We start from the raw sequence: 17,462 nt of genomic DNA, 5'->3' as shown, positions 1-17,462 counted from the left end.
ATCCCACTTAACACCAGATGAACAGTCAGTCAAACACTTGTCACAAGTAGACTTGACTATGGAAACTCCCTGTACTTCGAAATCCCAGCCCCTGTTTTACACCAACTCTAAACCACCCAGAACACAGCTGCCAAAGACATCCTGAACAATCCGTGAAATAACGTAATTTCTCCGCACCTCAATAATCTCCACTGGCCACCAGTCCAGGAAAGATGCAAGTTCAAACTACTCACCCCCACCTGCAAAGCACCCCACAACACCGGTTGATGGTACTTTAACCACCGCCTCAACTTCTATCAACCCACCAGACACCTTCGATCTGTGTCCCGGGCAGGAGCACATCTCCCCTGCATTCAGAAGGCTAGAAGTGGAGGATGCTCCTTCTCATACCTCGCAGCCAAGACCTAGAAAGAACTCCTGCAACACCTCAGAACCTCCCCCTACTTTAGGGACTACTGAAGGAACCTCAAGATAAAACAGACATGAACTCCTAAGGCCTGCCCTACTCAGTTCTTGATACCACCACAGGTGATTAGCCACACAGTACAAATCGACATAACATAAGAGGACATCGTCCATCCACCAATTCTATTTTTCTGGGCATTGGTCCCCTTTTGTTATTTTGTGCACAGAGGAGGAAATTGATTTTTTTAAGGCTCATCTTTGAGATGTCTTTCAGATCTCTTGCCCATCTCACTGTCCTTAGCCTGATAATACTTTGCAGTGGATACAGTTACAGGCAACCTTCCAGCCTTCCTTTGTTTACCTGACCTACCATTTTTTATGTCATGTCATTATGAGGTTCCCTTAGCAGATGTACATGTTTCAGCCTTCATCCTTAATAGTACAATAATGGCACTTCAACTTGTTGGTCATCTTTTTGACAATCAAAACCGCTTTTCAGATTGCCAGTATTTCTTTTCAGCGTGTGAGCAAGCAGCAGAGTTTGTGTCCATCCTCCATTTACTACTTGTTTCCATACAAACGTGGTTTATAAACTAAAGCCTCATGTCTCCAAACACTGGTGACCCCGTTCCTCATAGGTCAGGCTATCACCCTCCTTGCATTTTGCCAGCCTCTTCTTCCAACCAAGGAGGAGGAAAGGCTCTTTTTTTTGGATTCTTGCAGTGTTATGAGCTTCTACGTAGACAGGCCCCTGGAAAACGTCATTAATGGTCATTTTTTATTAGTTATGGGGTTGCAAAGAAGGACAGGGCCATTCAGGATAGAACATAATTCAGGTATATTATGCTGTGTGTTAAGATTTCCGATGCTTCTACCAAGAAAGAGCATTCCAAGGGCATCAGGACTCTTTCAAGAGATTGAAAGTTGCCTTGTTATTTCTGTCCAGGGTGCTCCTATTGTGGACTTTTGCTGGGCTTTGTAGGTATGGGCTTGTGAAGGTATAAGCTTCAGTCCACACCTTCACAAGACATTACTGCCATGGTTTTGAAGTCTGCAGGGATGGTCACATTCCCAAATCCAGTCTGCAGAACTTCTTGGTCTAACCATTTCTGCAGGGAGTACTGTTCTGGATGGATTCAAGAGGTAAGTAATCTGCAGGTAAAAGTCCATCAGAAGGACAAGGTAGTTGCATTCAGTTACAGTCTCTTTGGTGGTTATTTTGTCAAGCAACAGATTGTTTACCCATCCCACTGCTATCCTTTCCTAAGGAATAATTTTCAGTCAAATAATAAGATCTCCCATCTAAGTTGGGTGCACAGCATGAGTTGCAAATGTAGTCGACTTCATCGTCGCCTCTGAGTGTTGAGACAGATGAGAAACTTATGTCAGTACGCCAGGGTGGCTTTTTTATGGTTCCGGGAATGTCATGTCTGATCCCAGGTCAAGAGAAGGTTGCACACCACTTACCTGCACTTGACAGTTTTCAGCATTTCGGGATGCAGTCTGGTGCTTGGAAGATATTTAAGAGGGAGAAATCCACCATAAAGATAGTTACTTAAATTAAGTAATTTGTTCTCCAACAGCGTGTACTGAGGAGGCCTTGGTCTGGTCCCCTCCTCTTTAGGTCGAGCGTGCAAACGCTTTTTGACCTGTTGTTATCTATCTGGGCTTTTAACCACTCGTTCTTGGGCTTGCCTTTCAAAAATCCTTTTATGTCATGAGTAAATGTTTTACGTTTGTCCTGCCTTGGGGGGATTTGTTACCGCCTTGCTGATTGACCCTGTTACATCGTTTATTGCACGATTGCCGATATACTTCAGTGTGGGTGAACTATATTTTTCTTTTGTCTCTCCCCTTCGTGCTCCATGACTGCCATGGCGCTCACAGCACAGATCAGCAGGGCAAACTCAATCTGTGGGATTGAAGCGCTGATCACATTGTTCACACTCTTTACCTAATCACAGTCATTTCATTTGGCTCTCCCCTTTGCATGCCACAGCTTTCACAAAAACACTTGTAATTGATTAATGCTGTATGTAAACAACACAGAAATCCTCAAAGCAGCTCTCCCGACACAGCAGTGCGGCGGATACTACAGTATTCACTGCACTTGGGAAATCTCGCCTCATAATGCTTTGCAAGCATTCTTTTACAAAACAGTTTTGCCTACAACTCAGCCCGTGGTGGTTCTAGGACAATGGGACCACCACCAAAACGTTCAGTATGATGCACCCTTCCTATTTTAGGTTATCTCTAGGTCCCCACACTAGGTTAGTGGGGACCCCAAAATAATAACCCCTCACACCATGCAGTCTTTTTAATCACCCTCGTGGCTGGAACCTTTGTTTTACAACTGAGAGTAGTTTGTGGTTTAAGGTCCATGTTTGTAATAATATTGGAGCAGGCCTGCTAGACCTGAAAATGTGTAATGCTCTACGCCCTCTAGGGGCTAAATCTATGGTTGCATTACTTTCTGCCATTCTGTTTTCATGAGGTAATGCTCTCTAGGGGCTAACTATATGGTTACATGACCATGTTTCTTACAAATGCTACTTTTATTGTGATGTCCTCTAGGGGCTGTTCTGAGCATTACAGTTTATTACTGAAAGTTTATTTCTCTTAAAGGTTTTTATTGGGTTAATATGATAATTGTATATGTTTTATTAAACTCTCCTTATTGTAAATACGACCATGATTCAGGCCAACTTAACATCCCTATTGCACTATGACTGTTTAGACACTCATGATATGTTTGGGTGATCGTTGTAGTTTATTTCTCTCTTTACTCCATGGCTGTCTTGTGTCCTTTTTTTGGGAATTGTGTTAGCCAGTCCGCATCTCTGATGGTGGGAATGGTGAAAGTGGTATTCTATTGGAAATAGCATGGCAGATTTAAATTGGGAAGCTAAATCACAACAGTTTCATTTTTGGCTGAAGATAAAGGAAGTAGGTAAATGGAAGTGCTTTAATAATATCCACGCCACTGAAACTATGTGGCAGGAAAAGACCAAATTATGAGAGAGGTTTGACAAATTTATGTGACAAGAAAAGTCTAATTATGAATTTCAACGCCAATACCTCTAACTCAAGCAAATGCGAGACCCATTGCATTGCAACTGCTTGTTTAGATTACAACCACATTAAATCATACAAAATCTGTTGAAAAACAGTGAAGAGCCCATTACAATTAACACCAAGTATTGGAAAATGTTAAGGTGAGAAGGAAAATGCTTCGATTTCCGAGGAAATCATCTGGACATTTAGAAAAGAAAGTAGGATGATTGGTAAGAATATTTTTTTGTCGAACAATCTATTTATTTATATATGTAGGTGTTTTTACAGCAACATGCTGCTTATCATCCACTGTTGAGTGCCTTGCTGGCAGTTAAATAGGGAACAATTCAAATTACTCTATGCAGTGTGTGAGGCTAATATTGGCAATGTCATTATTAGAAGAGCCACTGTGTCAGATTAACCGAGCTGATATCAGAGCAACCACAGACCCTATGTTAGTGTCAACTTTTTCCTATCACCTAATACTGTGGGCTGAAAAGTAGTCTCAGATGCCCAACTTAAATGAGTTTTCCAACATGGAGACAAAGGCAGATCTGAATGCCTCTTAACATGATTTTGTAAATAAACCTCTAACTCCATTTTCTGGTTCCTATAGGCACTACCAGCCGTTAGCTGGGAATTGCATGGTTGTAATGGAATAATTGAACTGTCCAGCTTAGAAACATACCAAAGAAAATCCTTTACCCTGTTGTCTAAGCATTTTAAGAATGATGGCTAATGATGAGCCATTAAATTTACTCATAATAATTCTGGTGCTTTTTAGATGAGCGTCGGAACTTATTTTTTATATATCACTCACTTGCCCTCTACGCCAACTTTCAAATCTACATATTCATTCCTTCCGGATAGACATGAGCACAGTATTCAAAGTTTATTATAAAAAGGTGACTGGTATGCTAAGAGTACTGGAGCTACACCAGATGGGTTAATTTGTAAACTTCAAAGTGTTTGACACTAAATTGCTAGTTTGTAGTCCAGCAGATGTTGACTAGAATATCCAGACCGAGTGTTGCTTTGCAAGAATGATAAACAACTCATTCTTGAATGTTCTCCATATCTGACATTTATTTTGAAGACCTGGTTATCCTGAAGAAATTAGAAGTGGAGAGGAGCTGAAAATATTTACACCATATAGGTGCTTTTTGTACACTGTTCAAAACGCTAAAAGTACCTCATTCATTGTGAACACAAACTTAGTCATTTGTGATATAAACATCGGTTTTGCACTGATCCTACTCCTCGTGCCTAGATATTGGTTCTATTTTCTGAGCTTTCATACGCATGTCCTCTGATAAGCAGATAATATATCCTTTTGTGGTTCCTTTTCTTTTTTCAGTGGTCTTTCTTCAGAGAACAGTGATCTGGTGATGCTGAAGTCCTTATTGGCTGGATTGAGCCTGCCAAGTAAGACTGGCGGTTTGGAAAGGACTTCAGAAGAAGAGAAAGAAGGTGAGCCTATGGGTTGTTAACCCCTTCATAAACAGGTAATTGTGTTCCAGCTAACTTCAAAAGGCTAATTAATGGGTCTTGTGTACACTGGTATGGTAGCCACATCATATCTGCAAAGTAGAAAGTTTTTGAGATTTGCAAATTTGTTCACTGGTATGTAGTGTAAAACATCAAGAGCCTGATGTAGGCAGTTGTGCAGCAGTGTTGCAGTTTTATTATTTTATCCCTAAATACAAACTATTGTGTGGATCTTCAGAGAATTGTCATTTAACCAAGGTGGGTTGGATTTCTTCTTCTTTTTCCATAACCATTTCAGGGCATCCACCAAACGTAGTATCTTTTACCAACCCAAAATTTATTAAAATGATTTTACCTTTAAAATTTGGGTCAGATTTTGATGTAGAAAGTGCCTGAGTGAAACTGAGTAATCACATAGAATCATTTGTCTCTACATAGTTGTCTGCTTGTTGGGTATTTTCAGAAAGTACTTGCATCTGATTATCATTTTTTTGTACTTTACAGATGAGGCTACTCCAGGGTCTTTGCCTCTAGTCAGTCTGTCCGTGTTCACTCCTCTAACAGCTGCAGAAATGGCTCCATATCTAAAGAGGATATCCAGGAGCCAGACTCTAGAAGGTAAATTGTTACCAGAGAATATACTATAGTATGAGAAAGCTGATTGTTGGAGACAAGCTGCAGTGTTTTTTGCGGTTCTGCCTCACAGTTCTGTGGTGTTACTGTCCATAGTAAGATGACTTTATGAATGCTTTAATATTTACCAGCAGTAAAGCAATAATGTATACCATCCACTATTTTTAGGAAACATACGAAGAATAGCACACATTCTTTCATTGTATCTATTTCTGAAACTCATGCAGTTAAGCAGATACTTTACTTTAGGTGGTGACTTTTTTTTAACACTTGTTAAGAAATATTTAGCCTGTTGACCTCATTAGGCAGAGATCACTTTTGTGTCCAACTGACCGTAAGAATCTCTTGTTGCTATGTTTGTAAAATTGATAGCTTGTACTAAAGTTGGGCTGGCAGATCTCATCTAGTATCCCCCTTTACTACAAAAGCCTTGAATCTGACATTTTGGAGTGATTATGGCCTGTAATAATTGCCTTTCCTGCCGAGTGCTTGAACTTTTGTTCATGTAGGCCTCCCTTATGACTGTTTGATACAATAAAAAAGCAAAATAACAGAGGGCAGGCAACTCTCTAAACAACAGCAGTTAATTTGAAAGAGAGCTGAGTGACTGTTTTTTTTTATGTCACTGTTAACTAAGTGTTCCATTTCAATCATAGTATTATCGCTAACCAGTCATCTCAAATTGCTTTGTTCGTCAATGAAGGGAAAGCCTGCTTTTAAACCCAGGCTTTCAGATTTTGAAACTTCTGTTTTCAGACATTTGTTGGTGCTTTCTCTGGCCAGTGCTCTGATTTGGATCAATTCTGCTTATTGATATTTTAGTTTAAAGAGAGAAAAAAGAATACAGCCATGTGCCTACAATCTTACAGGCCCAGCAGCAATAATAGCGCTCATAACACGTGCAGCGTATTTGAAGCCTTCCTCAGAGGGTCGGCATTGTAACCAATGAAACATGAGCATTACATAAGTAGTAACAATCAACATAAAAATGTGGTATAAAATTGGTCCATTCCCCATAATGTCCATGTCAAAGTACTCCTAATAGTCTTCTCCCCTAAATTTGTGAGCCAACTTGCTCGATCCCCTTCCCCCCCTCAGTAGTTGGGCGAGTAGCATTAAGTATACTGTAGTTGAGGAGCTCAATGGTCCCTTAGCAGGCGTAGGATTTTTAAATATGTAGGGCATGTGATTTTGTTGAATTCTGTGGACAAAATTTGTGTAAAGGGTGCCCATAATGTGGAAACTTCTGCTGATTGTTGTTGCACTGCGAGGAATAGTATGTCCATCCCCAGAAGAACCCTTAGTTTATGTAGCCATGAGGTGTAATTTGGGGTTCTGCCTGTGCCCCATTATGCTAACATCGTTTGGTGGGCAGCATTAAGGGCGAGAGCAGTGATCGTAGAGGGATGGCGAGGGGCTTGGATATACCCAGAATGGTATATATTGGCAGTCTAATGATCATTGTGTGGAATGCTCTGCCAGTTTCATCTGGGATGCTACTCCAATATAGTTTCAGTTTGGGACAGTGCCATAGCAGGTGTATTAGGGTGCCAGTACTGCCGCAACCTCTCAAGCAAAGCTCAGGTTTAGTGGGGTTCCATGTATGGATTCTCGTGGGTGTGTAGTACCAATAAGTTATTTTATAGGCTGTTTCAGTACCCGACATACTATGAGCTGTGTGGTAGATCCTGCACTGTATTTCTCCCCGTTCCTCTTCTGTTAGATCTCTCCCCAATTTGGCCTCTGATCTTTTTTGCTCCTTGTTTTGGGGTATTTGTGTGGCGACCATAAGGTGTGTGTAAAGCTCGGAGATCAGCCGTTTATTGTCTCTTTTAAGTGTTAGCCATTTCTCAAATGCTGTGAGCGGTCTCGCTACTAGGGGCTTAACTATCGGTTGGAGCACCCAGTGTCTGCCCTGATAGTATGTCATTCTATCTGCCTCCGTAAACCTATAATCGTCTTTTAGGCGGTCAAAGGGTATAATGCCGTCTGGGTCAAATAGGCTCCCCACCCTCTTGCAACCCCCTGAATACCATCTTTGAAAACGCTCTGTAATCAGGCCAGGGGCATAAACTGGATTGGCACAAATCAGTGTCATAGGGGAGGGGAGGGGAAGGGAAGGATGTCAGGCCATTCTTAACCACCACGAGTCCCAGACCCGGAATGTTGTGCTAGTGACAGGAGGAGTATAATCCTATAGCCCTGTGTCTGCGTGGCAGCCAGGGTTCCTTCCAAATATGTGACCCTGCAACTGCTTGATCCATGAAACACCAGTGTTTCTCAGTGTATGGGCGGCTCCATTCTAGTATAAACTGCGGTTGGGCAGCTTGGTAGCCCCCCTTTGATCTGAGTGAGATACAGGGTTCGGCGAGGTATGCGCGCAGGTTTCTGCTCCCAGATAAATATAAATATCACTGATTGCAATGACGCCAGGGTTTTAGTTGTTGGGGTGAGAGGGATTGTTTGAAATAGATAAAGGATTGTCATTTTTATTGCTGCTATTCTAACTAACCATGAGAGTTTGTGTTTGCTCCAGATTTCCAGGCCCTTCAGTACGGCTTTGGAGAGGGCGGCATAGTTCCTTTTAACCGTTGTAGTCATGTTTGAGAGTTCAATGTTAAGGGAGGACCAAACATAGGAGAGCTTTGAGCAAAGCTCGGCTTCATGTGTGGGGAACTGAAAGGTTCAGAATTTGCGATTTTTGTATGTTCACCTTGAAACCCGAGGCACATCAAAACTCCTGCAGGGCGTCAGTCAAGGCTGGTAGTGAAACCATGGGATCCAACAGTGCTAAGATCACATCATCTGAGTAGAGGCTAATGAGGCGGCAATCGCCCCCAAATTGAATGCTAGTTAAGAGGGGATTTGCCCGTATTCTCTGTGGCAGAGGTTCCATGTAGAGGGCAAAGAGGAGTGGGGACAGTGGGCAGCCTTTTTTCATTCCTAGCTGAATCGGAAAAGGCAGAGACAGCGTACCACTGACCCGGACAGCCGCCTGGGGCTCCTTATACACGCATTTTATCCATTTCAGAAGTGTCGGGCCAAAGTGTTCCAAAACCTTGAATAGGTAGGGCCAGTGCACTCTATTGAAGCCTTCTCCACTTGTATAGTGAGTAGTAGAGCCTCTCTTTGCGATCTGTGCATTTTGTCTGTGAGGTGTAAAAGCCATTTTGTGTTATCACCCCATTGTTGATGTGGTATAAAACCTGCTTGGTCAACTAGCCCAGGCAATATAGGGGTTGAGACGATGCGCCAAGATGCCAGTGAACAGCTTGGCGTCTATGTTTAGGAATGAGATATGGGCAGATAGGAGCCACACTCCTCCGGATTCTTGCCTGTTTTGGGAATTACAGTGATGGTCGCATTCAGCATACTGGCAGTGAGGGAATTGGTCTCCGAGAAGGAATTTAATAGTTTCCTGAGTATCAGGGGCCAGTTCAGAGCAAAACGTTTTGTAAAAAAGAGGGGTGTAGCCATCTGGGCCTGGCGATTTCTCTATCTTGAGGCGGGAGATAGCCGATATCACTTCCTATGTTTGAATTGGTTTGTCAAGGTGAATTTCATCGTTGAATGGTAGAGGGGTAAGTGTACAGTTGTCTAGGTATATAGAGGGATCTGTATTGATGGAGGTGTCTGCTGCGTATAACATCGGTAGAATTCAGAGAACGCCATCGCGATTTGTGGATCTTTGCGTGCTTTTCCCATAGAGGGGGAGTGCACCATCTTAAATAGTGTTAGTCTGGAGTTGCGTTCCGAATTTGTGGGCTTTAGCCCCAGCCCTACCAGCCTGTCTCATGACTCAAAGAAAACTGCAACAGCTACGCATCCGACAGGGACCAGCTACCTTTTCCAATTTCAAGAAGGAAGATTTCTAGAGTCCCCCAATAGGATTAGGGATGTGCCCCCCTCCCCTCAGGGAGGAGGCACAAAGAGGGTGTAGCCACCCTCCAGGCCAGTGGCCATTGGCACATCCCTAATCCTATTGGGGGACTCCTCCAATCTCAAGAAGGAGGATTTCTAAAGGCAGGGGTCACCTCAGCTCAGGACACCTTAGGGGCTGTCCTGACTGGTGGGTGACTCCTCCTTGTTTTTCTCATTATCTCCTCCAGCCTTGCCACCAAAAGTGGGGCAGTGGCCAGAGGGGCGGGCATCTCCACTAGTGGGATGCCCTGGGGTGCTGTAACAAAAGGGGTGAGCCTTTAAGGCTCACCGCCATGTGTTACAGTTCCTGCAGGGGGACGTGAGAAGCACCTCCACCCAGTACAGGCTTTGTTCCTGGCCACAGAGTGACAAAGGCACTCTTCCCCCATGGGGCCAGCAACTCATCTGGTTGTGGCATTCTGGCAGAAACTGGTCAGCCTAGCACTAGGAGTCGGACTGGTATTTAGGGGGCATCTCTAAGATGCCCTCTGGGTGCATTTTACAATAAATTCCACACTGGCATCAGTGTGCATTCATTGTGCTGAGAAGTTTGATACTAAACTTCACAGATTTCAGTGTAGCCATTATGAAACTGTGGGGTTTGTGTTTGACCATATACTCTTTATGTCTACCCTGCACTTACAATGTCTAAGGTTTTGCTTAGGCACTGAAGGGGAATAGTGATCATGCACATATGCCCTCACCTGTGGTATAGTGCACACTGCCTTAGGGCTGTAAGGCCTGCTAGAGGGGTGACTTACCTATGCCACAGGCAGTGTGAGGTTGGCATGGCACTCTGAGGGGAGTGCCATGTCCACTTAGTCATTTTCTCCCCACCAGCACACACAAGCTGTGAGGCAGTGTGCATGTGCTGAGTGAGGGGTCCCCAGGATGGCATAAGACATGCTGCAGCCCTTAGAGACCTTCCCTGGCAAATCAAATCAAATCAAATCATTAACATTTATAAAGCGCGCTACTCACCCGTGCGGGTCTCAAGGCGCTAGGGGGGAAAGGGGGGGTTATCGCTGCTCGAACAGCCAAGTCTTTAGGAGTCTCCGGAAAGCGGAGTGGTCCTGGGTGGTCCTGAGGCTGGTGGGGAGGGAGTTCCAGGTCTTGGCCGCCAGGAAGGAGAAAGATCTCCCACCCGCCGTGGAGCGGCGGGTGCGAGGGACGGCAGCAAGTGCGAGGCCAGCGGAGCGGAGGGGGCGGGTGGGGACGTAGAAGCTGAGGCGTCTGTTGAGGTATTCCGGTCCCTTGTTGTGGAGGGCTTTGTGTGCGTGGGTGAGAAGACGGAAGGTGATCCTTTTGCTGACTGGGAGCCAATGCAGGTGTCTCAGGTGTGCGGAGATGTGGCTGTTGCGGGGTACGTCGAGGATGAGGCGGGCCGAGGCGTTTTGGATGCGTTGCAGGCGGTTTTGGAGTTTGGCGGTGGTCCCGGCGTAGACGGTGTTGCCGTGGTCCAGGCGACTCGTGACAAGGGCGTGGGTCACGGTTTTTCTGGTGTCGGCGGGGATCCAGCGGAAGATCTTGCGGAGCATGCGGAGAGTGAGGAAGCAGGCGGAGGACACGGCGTTGACTTGCTTGGTCATGGTGAGAAGAGGGTCCAAGATGAAGCCGAGGTTGCGGGCGTGGTCTGCGGGGGTCGGTGCGGTGCCGAGGGCCGTGGGCCACCAGGAGTCGTCCCAGGCGGACGGGGTGTTGCCGAGGATGAGGACTTCCGTTTTTTCAGAGTTCAGCTTTAGGCGGCTGAGCCTCATCCAATCTGCGACGTCCTTCATACCCTCTTGTAGGTTGGTCTTGGCGCTGGCGGGGTCCTTGGTAAGGGAGAGTACAAGTTGGGTGTCGTCGGCGTAGGAGGTGATGATGATGTCGTGCTTGCGTACGATGTCGGCGAGGGGGCTCATGTAGACATTGAAGAGTGTCGGGCTGAGCGATGAGCCTTGAGGTACGCCGCAGATGATCTTGGTGGGTTCTGAGCGAAACGGAGGGAGGTAAACTCTTTGGGAGCGGTTAGCGAGGAAGGAGGCGATCCAGTCCAGGGCCTGGCCTTGGATCCCGGTGGAGCGTAGGCGGGTGATTAGGGTGCGGTGACAGACGGTGTCAAAGGCAGCCGAGAGGTCGAGGAGAATGAGGGCGACTGTTTCACCGTTGTCCATCAGGGTTCTGATGTCGTCTGTGACTGAGATGAGGGCGGTTTCCGTGCTGTGGTTGGTTCGGAATCCGGTTTGTGAAGGGTCGAGCAGGTTGTTGTCTTCCAGGAAGGTGGTCAGCTGTTTGTTGACGGTCTTTTCTATTACCTTGGCTGGGAAAGGTAGAAGAGAGATGGGGCGGAAGTTTTTCAGGTCGCTTGGGTCAGCCGTAGGTTTCTTTAGTAGGGCGTTGACTTCAGCGTGCTTCCAGCATTCGGGGAAGGTAGCAGAAGAAAAAGAAGAGTTGATGACGGTCTGGAGGTGCGGGGCGATGATGTCGTCGGCTTTGTTAAAGATGAAGTGCGGGCAGGGGTCCGAAGGGGCGCCGGAGTGGATAGAGTTCATGATGGATTTGGTTTCTTCCGTGTTGATGTGGGTCCAGTTGTTGAGGGTGATGTCCGGGGAAGCGGGTTCAGTGGTGTATGGTTGGGTCTGGTGTCCGAAGCTGTCGTGGAGGTCGCTGATCTTGCGATGGAAGAAAGTGGCGAGGGATTCGCACAAATCCTGTGAGGGCGTGACGGCGTTGGCGCTGGCGCTGGGGTTGGAGAACTCTTTGACGATGCTGAAGAGTTCTCTGCTGTTGTGGCTGTTTTTGTCTAGTCTGTCGGTGAAAAAGTTCCTTTTGGCAGTGCGGATCAGGTGGTGGTGTTCGCGTGTAGCGTTCTTGAGGGCGGTCATGTTGTCAGCGGTGTGGTCCTTGCGCCAGGCCTTCTCAAGGGCACGACAAGTTTTCTTTGATTCTTTGAGGGTGTCAGAGAACCAGAGAGGTTTTTTGGTGTTGGTCTGTCGATGCGTGCGTTTGAGGGGAGCAAGGTTGTCAGCGCAGTTGGAGATCCAGTTTGTGAGGTTGAGAGCTGCGTCGTTGGGGTCGGTGGTGAGGGTGGGTTGGTTGGCGGCGAGAGCGGAGAAGAGTTGCTCTTCAGGGATCTTGTTCCACTGTCGACGAGGGATGGGTTGAGTGCGGAGGTGGGAGGTCTCGCGTCGGAATGTGAAGTGGACGCAGCTGTGGTCGGTCCAGTGTAGGGCAGAGGTGTGGCTGAAGAAGACGTGTTTGCTGGCGGAGAAGATAGAAGATGGCATCAGGGCCCTTGGTACAATGGGTATTTACAAGAGACTTATCTGAGTGCCAGGGCTGTGCCAATTGTGGAAGCAAAGGTACAGTTTAGGGAAAGAACACTGGTGCTGGGGCCTGGTTAGCAGGGTCCCAGCACACTATCAATCATAACTGGCGTCAGAAAAATGCAAAAAGTCAGGGGTTAACCATGCCAAGGAGGCATTTCCTTACACTCCCTACATAATATTTATGTTGGAGCTGTACAATAGCGTATTCATCACGGTCCCAATCCAGTTATCTCAGTTGGAGACGTGTTTTCTTTGGCTCCTTCCAGACCCTTGGAGCTCGCATGTGTTTATGGGTCACTCCAAATCAGCCACCTTCTGCTCAAGCAGCATTCTTCATTCTCTCCAGGCCTTGTTTTCCTTTACTGATAAAGAGATTACCTCCCCCTCACACCACTGCCTTGAGGGCTTCCCATATTGTTGCTATGGAGGTGTGCCTGTCGTCGTTGTGGCTAAGATAGTCTTTAATTGTGTGTCTCAAGGACTCCACAGTGTCTTGTGTCTGTAGTATAGTATCCCGAAATCTCCAGCTGGGGGCTCAAGAGTGGTTCATATCGATTTGGGTTGTTAAAGGGATGGGCACATGATCTGAAAGAGCGCAAGACTCACTGGCAGTCACTTAAATTCCGGCTCGGAAAGCCGAAGAGGCCTGGAAGTAGTCTATGCACGTGTAGGTTTTTGTTGCTGCAGAGTAAAAGGTATAGTCTCAGCAGTTTGAGTTTGCGGTCCTCCATATATCTGCCGGGTCACAGTCCACGAGCCAATGAAGCCCTGCCAAGGAGAAATAGCCTGTCTGCCCTTGCCTGTGTCCTGAGCAATCTAAGCCGTTGTTCATGACTAAGTTAAAGTCATCTCCCACAAGGATTGCAGTGTCAGGGGTGGTCAACGTTGGAGAGAGGGCTTGTGTTATGAATGCCTCTTGGTGTGTGTTAGGAGCGTAGATAGTGGCTATTGTGAAATGGAATGATTCTAGCCGCACTCTGTAGGCTAAGTATATACCTTTTATCTCATGTACCTGGGAATGTTTTAGCAACCAGGATGGGCACCCCCTGTGTTTTGTGGAGGCCGAGGACCAGTATTGTTGAGGGAACCGTTTAGAGCGCATTCGGTAAATATCTTGGGTAGCAGATGTGTTTCTTGTAGTAAGCATAAGTGACTCTCTGATCGCTCGAGGAGAGAGAAGATCGCCAGTCGTTTCTTGGGATTATTGAGGCCTCTAACATTGAGGCTCAGACATTTAAGTGTCAGGTGTGTTGATGGGAAGGGGAGGGTCTTGATATCTGTAAGTCATGAGTGGCAAGAAGCTGGGAGAAGTACTATGTAGGGTGCCTATGTTGGAGTTTTCAGACATTTGCTTCTTATTGCATCGCATGAGATAGGCAAATACCATCATTAGCAGTGTGGCACAACAGGTGCTTAACCTAACAAATAACCAAGTCCTCAATGCAGAATAGACTATAAATGGGGCTTAGAGCAAAGTTCAGAGGCGTTATGTGGGGCATGGGTAAGCCCTCTATGGGTTCCGCCACCCTGGGCCCTGTGTCGTAGCTCATGGGGCCAGAGCCCCGAGGGTGGCTAATTGGTTTTTCTCGCATGTGGTTAGTGACGATCAATGACTATGTTTTGGTGCCAGCGGTGATGCTATCCAGGACAGCCCGTCTCTCATGTGCTCTTTCTGCTGAAGATGGCCTTAGGGGTCTCCATCGTCATTCCTTTCGCTTCCATCCGGTTCAGCCCTCAGGGGGGCCCTCCCCTGAAACTCTCGCCTCCGAGGGGTCTTCTGCCATGTTAAGTATTCGTCGGGCCTCTTTAAGTGTTCTCACATGTCGTGTCTGGTCGGCCCAGTGGAATACGAGTCTGAAGGGGTGTCCCCAACTATATGAGATGGAATGGGACCAGAGGTGATCTGTGATGGGTTTAAACTCCCTGCGTCGTTGCAGTGTAAGCAGGGAAAGATCCTGGTATAATAGCAAAGTGTGACCCCTAAAGTGAATCTGGGGTTGATTTTTCGCTCTTTGGAGGATGTCTTCCTTGGTCATGAAGTTGTGGATACAGGTCAGAATGTCCGGGGGACGAGACACGGTCCCTCCATTGTGGACTGCTCTAAGTACCTGGTCTAGTAAGATCTCCTGTTTATCCACTGGACCCAGAAGTAATCGGAACAAAGCTGTTTTGTAATCTCTGATATCATCTTCAGCCCCATTGGGGCTCCACAAATTTGTATGTTATGGCAGCGGGAGCGGTTTTCCAAGTCCTCAGTCATGATCTGTAGTTGCTCCTGGTGTTCCCGTAAACGAAGGAGCTCTTGTTGGAGTTGTTCGACATCTTCTCCTCTAGTAATCTCATAGCCTTCCAGGCCTGACACCCGGTCCCCAATGAGGTAAGGTCGGTGCAAAGCTTGTGCAGTTCCTGTGACATCCATCTTTAGGGAGTTGAACAAGGAGGTAAGGAGTCCCCACGTGACTGTTGCCATCTCGTTGTCGTCCACACCCCGTTGTCTGCGATCATCTGTGGTTGTGGGGAAGTATCCATGTGTTTGTTCAGTGCTGGTGTGGATCTGGTCAGCATCTCTCGGACTGACTGATATTTTTTAGTCTTTGATGAGGCCATCTTCTCTTGTTGCTACGGGGTAGGCTGTCTGGCTGGCAAGGCCAGATACAGCCCAGGGGGGTTCCCACCTCCTGCTGCTACTCCAAATCAGAGGCCCTGTTCGCCCAGGGGCCCTCATTCAGATGCTCCGGGGTGAGGGGAGGTTGGGGGGGCAAATCTGTAAGTGCTATATTCCTCAGGCTGTGGTCACCTAGGCCTCGCCCAAGTTGATCACCCCCGCGGCCCGGTCTCTGCCGCCGATGCCTTCAGCCCATGCGACTCCCACACCGGGCCTCGGTGCAGCTCACGTCTGTTCTTTCCCCTGGGATATCCTGGCCTCAGCACACTAGTGTGGTTTTTTGGGGGCGCACTCGGGCCTCCAGTCATCTCAGGCCTTCCTGCTTGTGTGGGGCCAGCCGCCCATCTCACGGACACCTCCCGGGACCTATGCCCTGGGTTTCATCTCTTTTTGATGGTCCGGAGGCCCTAGCACCGCAGCTGCTGGACCAGGCTCCTCCACCGGCTCACGTCGTGGCCCGACCAACGCCGCTGATCAAGCGCCCCAGGTCGAGGCACGCGCAGCTCTCACCTCTGGGTCCCAGCGCAGCCACTCCTCTGTCTGGGCACTCAGGAGCCCCTCCGCTCGTCAGCGCTCCTCCGCGGCAAAACCAAGCCTACGCCGTCCTTGAGCCCCTGGGCCCTCTCGTTGGTGCCCGTCAGGTCGATGGCTTCTTCGCGGGCCCGCTCATCAGATTTGTCGCTCCCTGCCTGCCCCCTCTTTTGGGTTAATGGTTCCGACTGTCCGGCGGTGGCTGCAGGGAGTCTCCGGGCTACTATGTATTTTTTCCCAGGCCCGGGCGGCGGAGGTCCCAGCAGCGCATCCCAGTACTCTGATTTGAAAGGATATTTAATTAATTTTAGGTGCTTCTTGTAGTGATAAACATGTTCTCTTCAGACAATTCTAGAGCACTTTGGTACTTTGATTAATTAATTTGTTTTATTTGGTATAGAAATAGCGTCAATATATACACAATTGCATTTAAAATCTAGCATAAATACATCAAGAAGTCAGCAAGCAGATTTAGTTCAGTTGAAGTATATACCTAAATATTAAGAGACCTATTATACCATCATAAAGATCTCAATCATATCGCACAAAAGTGTGCGACATAAATAAACCAAGAATTAAAGATTAAAACAGTACTTGAATTGAAGAAGGTGTTGGATCTCCATATAGATCTTTATCGCATTTCACATTTTAGGAACTTGCTGACTCAAAAATTGCAACTAGAGAAGAGAGCAACTGTAAAATGAAGAAAAAGGCTCTACAGTTGCTAAAATTGAAATCCTTCCACAATTGATTAAGATGCATATAAGTGTGTAACTATCTCATTATTCAGTAGTACATATAGTAACATACAGTGATTTCATATCATCCTAGAGAAGGGTTTGCCTCCGTGAAAGTTAAGCGAGTCTAATTGCAGACCTGCACAAACCATGTAGTGTGAGCGGTGGGTGACAACAATGAGAAATTGCTATATCTTTGGGTATAGTATGGCAGTGTTTTGAGGTATGGCCCTCTCTAGCTTTCTTAGATCATTGTGTTCTTCGTGGTAATCCTTCAGCCATTACCTTCGAGCATTTAGACATTAGGTATATCCTCATGTCTGGATTTGTGGAGCTGAATAAAGAGTTGGGAGGATTTACAGTTTTTTGTTATTGTTGAAACACTACCAGAACACAGTACTGTCCTCCAGATAAGTTAATTTTAACACTGTTCTTTTGGGTACAGTTTCTGAAAGTTGAATTAGCTAGATGTGTGTCTTGGCGGACTTAAACGGCTTGGGAGAGTCTGATGAACTTGCCTGTCTGTGACGAGGACCCTTTTCCACTCATTGCAGTATAAATGTGCAGATAATGCGAGCCCGCTGTGGGTATGAATAAATTCCTCTTGAAGTTTTCCACTGAAGCTACAGTAAAATCACCTAGTTCTACATTTTTATTCAGTTATGGGTGCATCCATTCACATTTTTTTGCTATCTCTCCAGATGCTTTCGTTGCGAC

General features: G+C 46.6%; 1 protein-coding gene across 1 annotated transcript in view; it reads left to right on the top strand.

The window, feature by feature from the left end:
* Positions 1 to 17,462, top strand: part of INTS1 (integrator complex subunit 1) — a 494,737-nt gene that overhangs the window by 432,217 nt on the left and 45,058 nt on the right. The window contains exons 43-44 of the mRNA XM_069209905.1: positions 4,817 to 4,929; positions 5,452 to 5,565. Coding sequence (XP_069066006.1) covers positions 4,817 to 4,929; positions 5,452 to 5,565 — 227 coding nt within the window. The remainder of the gene's footprint in view (positions 1 to 4,816; positions 4,930 to 5,451; positions 5,566 to 17,462) is intronic.

Source organism: Pleurodeles waltl, chromosome 10 (genome assembly GCF_031143425.1).
Source record: "Pleurodeles waltl isolate 20211129_DDA chromosome 10, aPleWal1.hap1.20221129, whole genome shotgun sequence".
Lineage (NCBI taxonomy): Eukaryota > Metazoa > Chordata > Amphibia > Caudata > Salamandridae > Pleurodeles > Pleurodeles waltl.
This window is presented reverse-complemented; position numbering and strand designations above follow the sequence as displayed.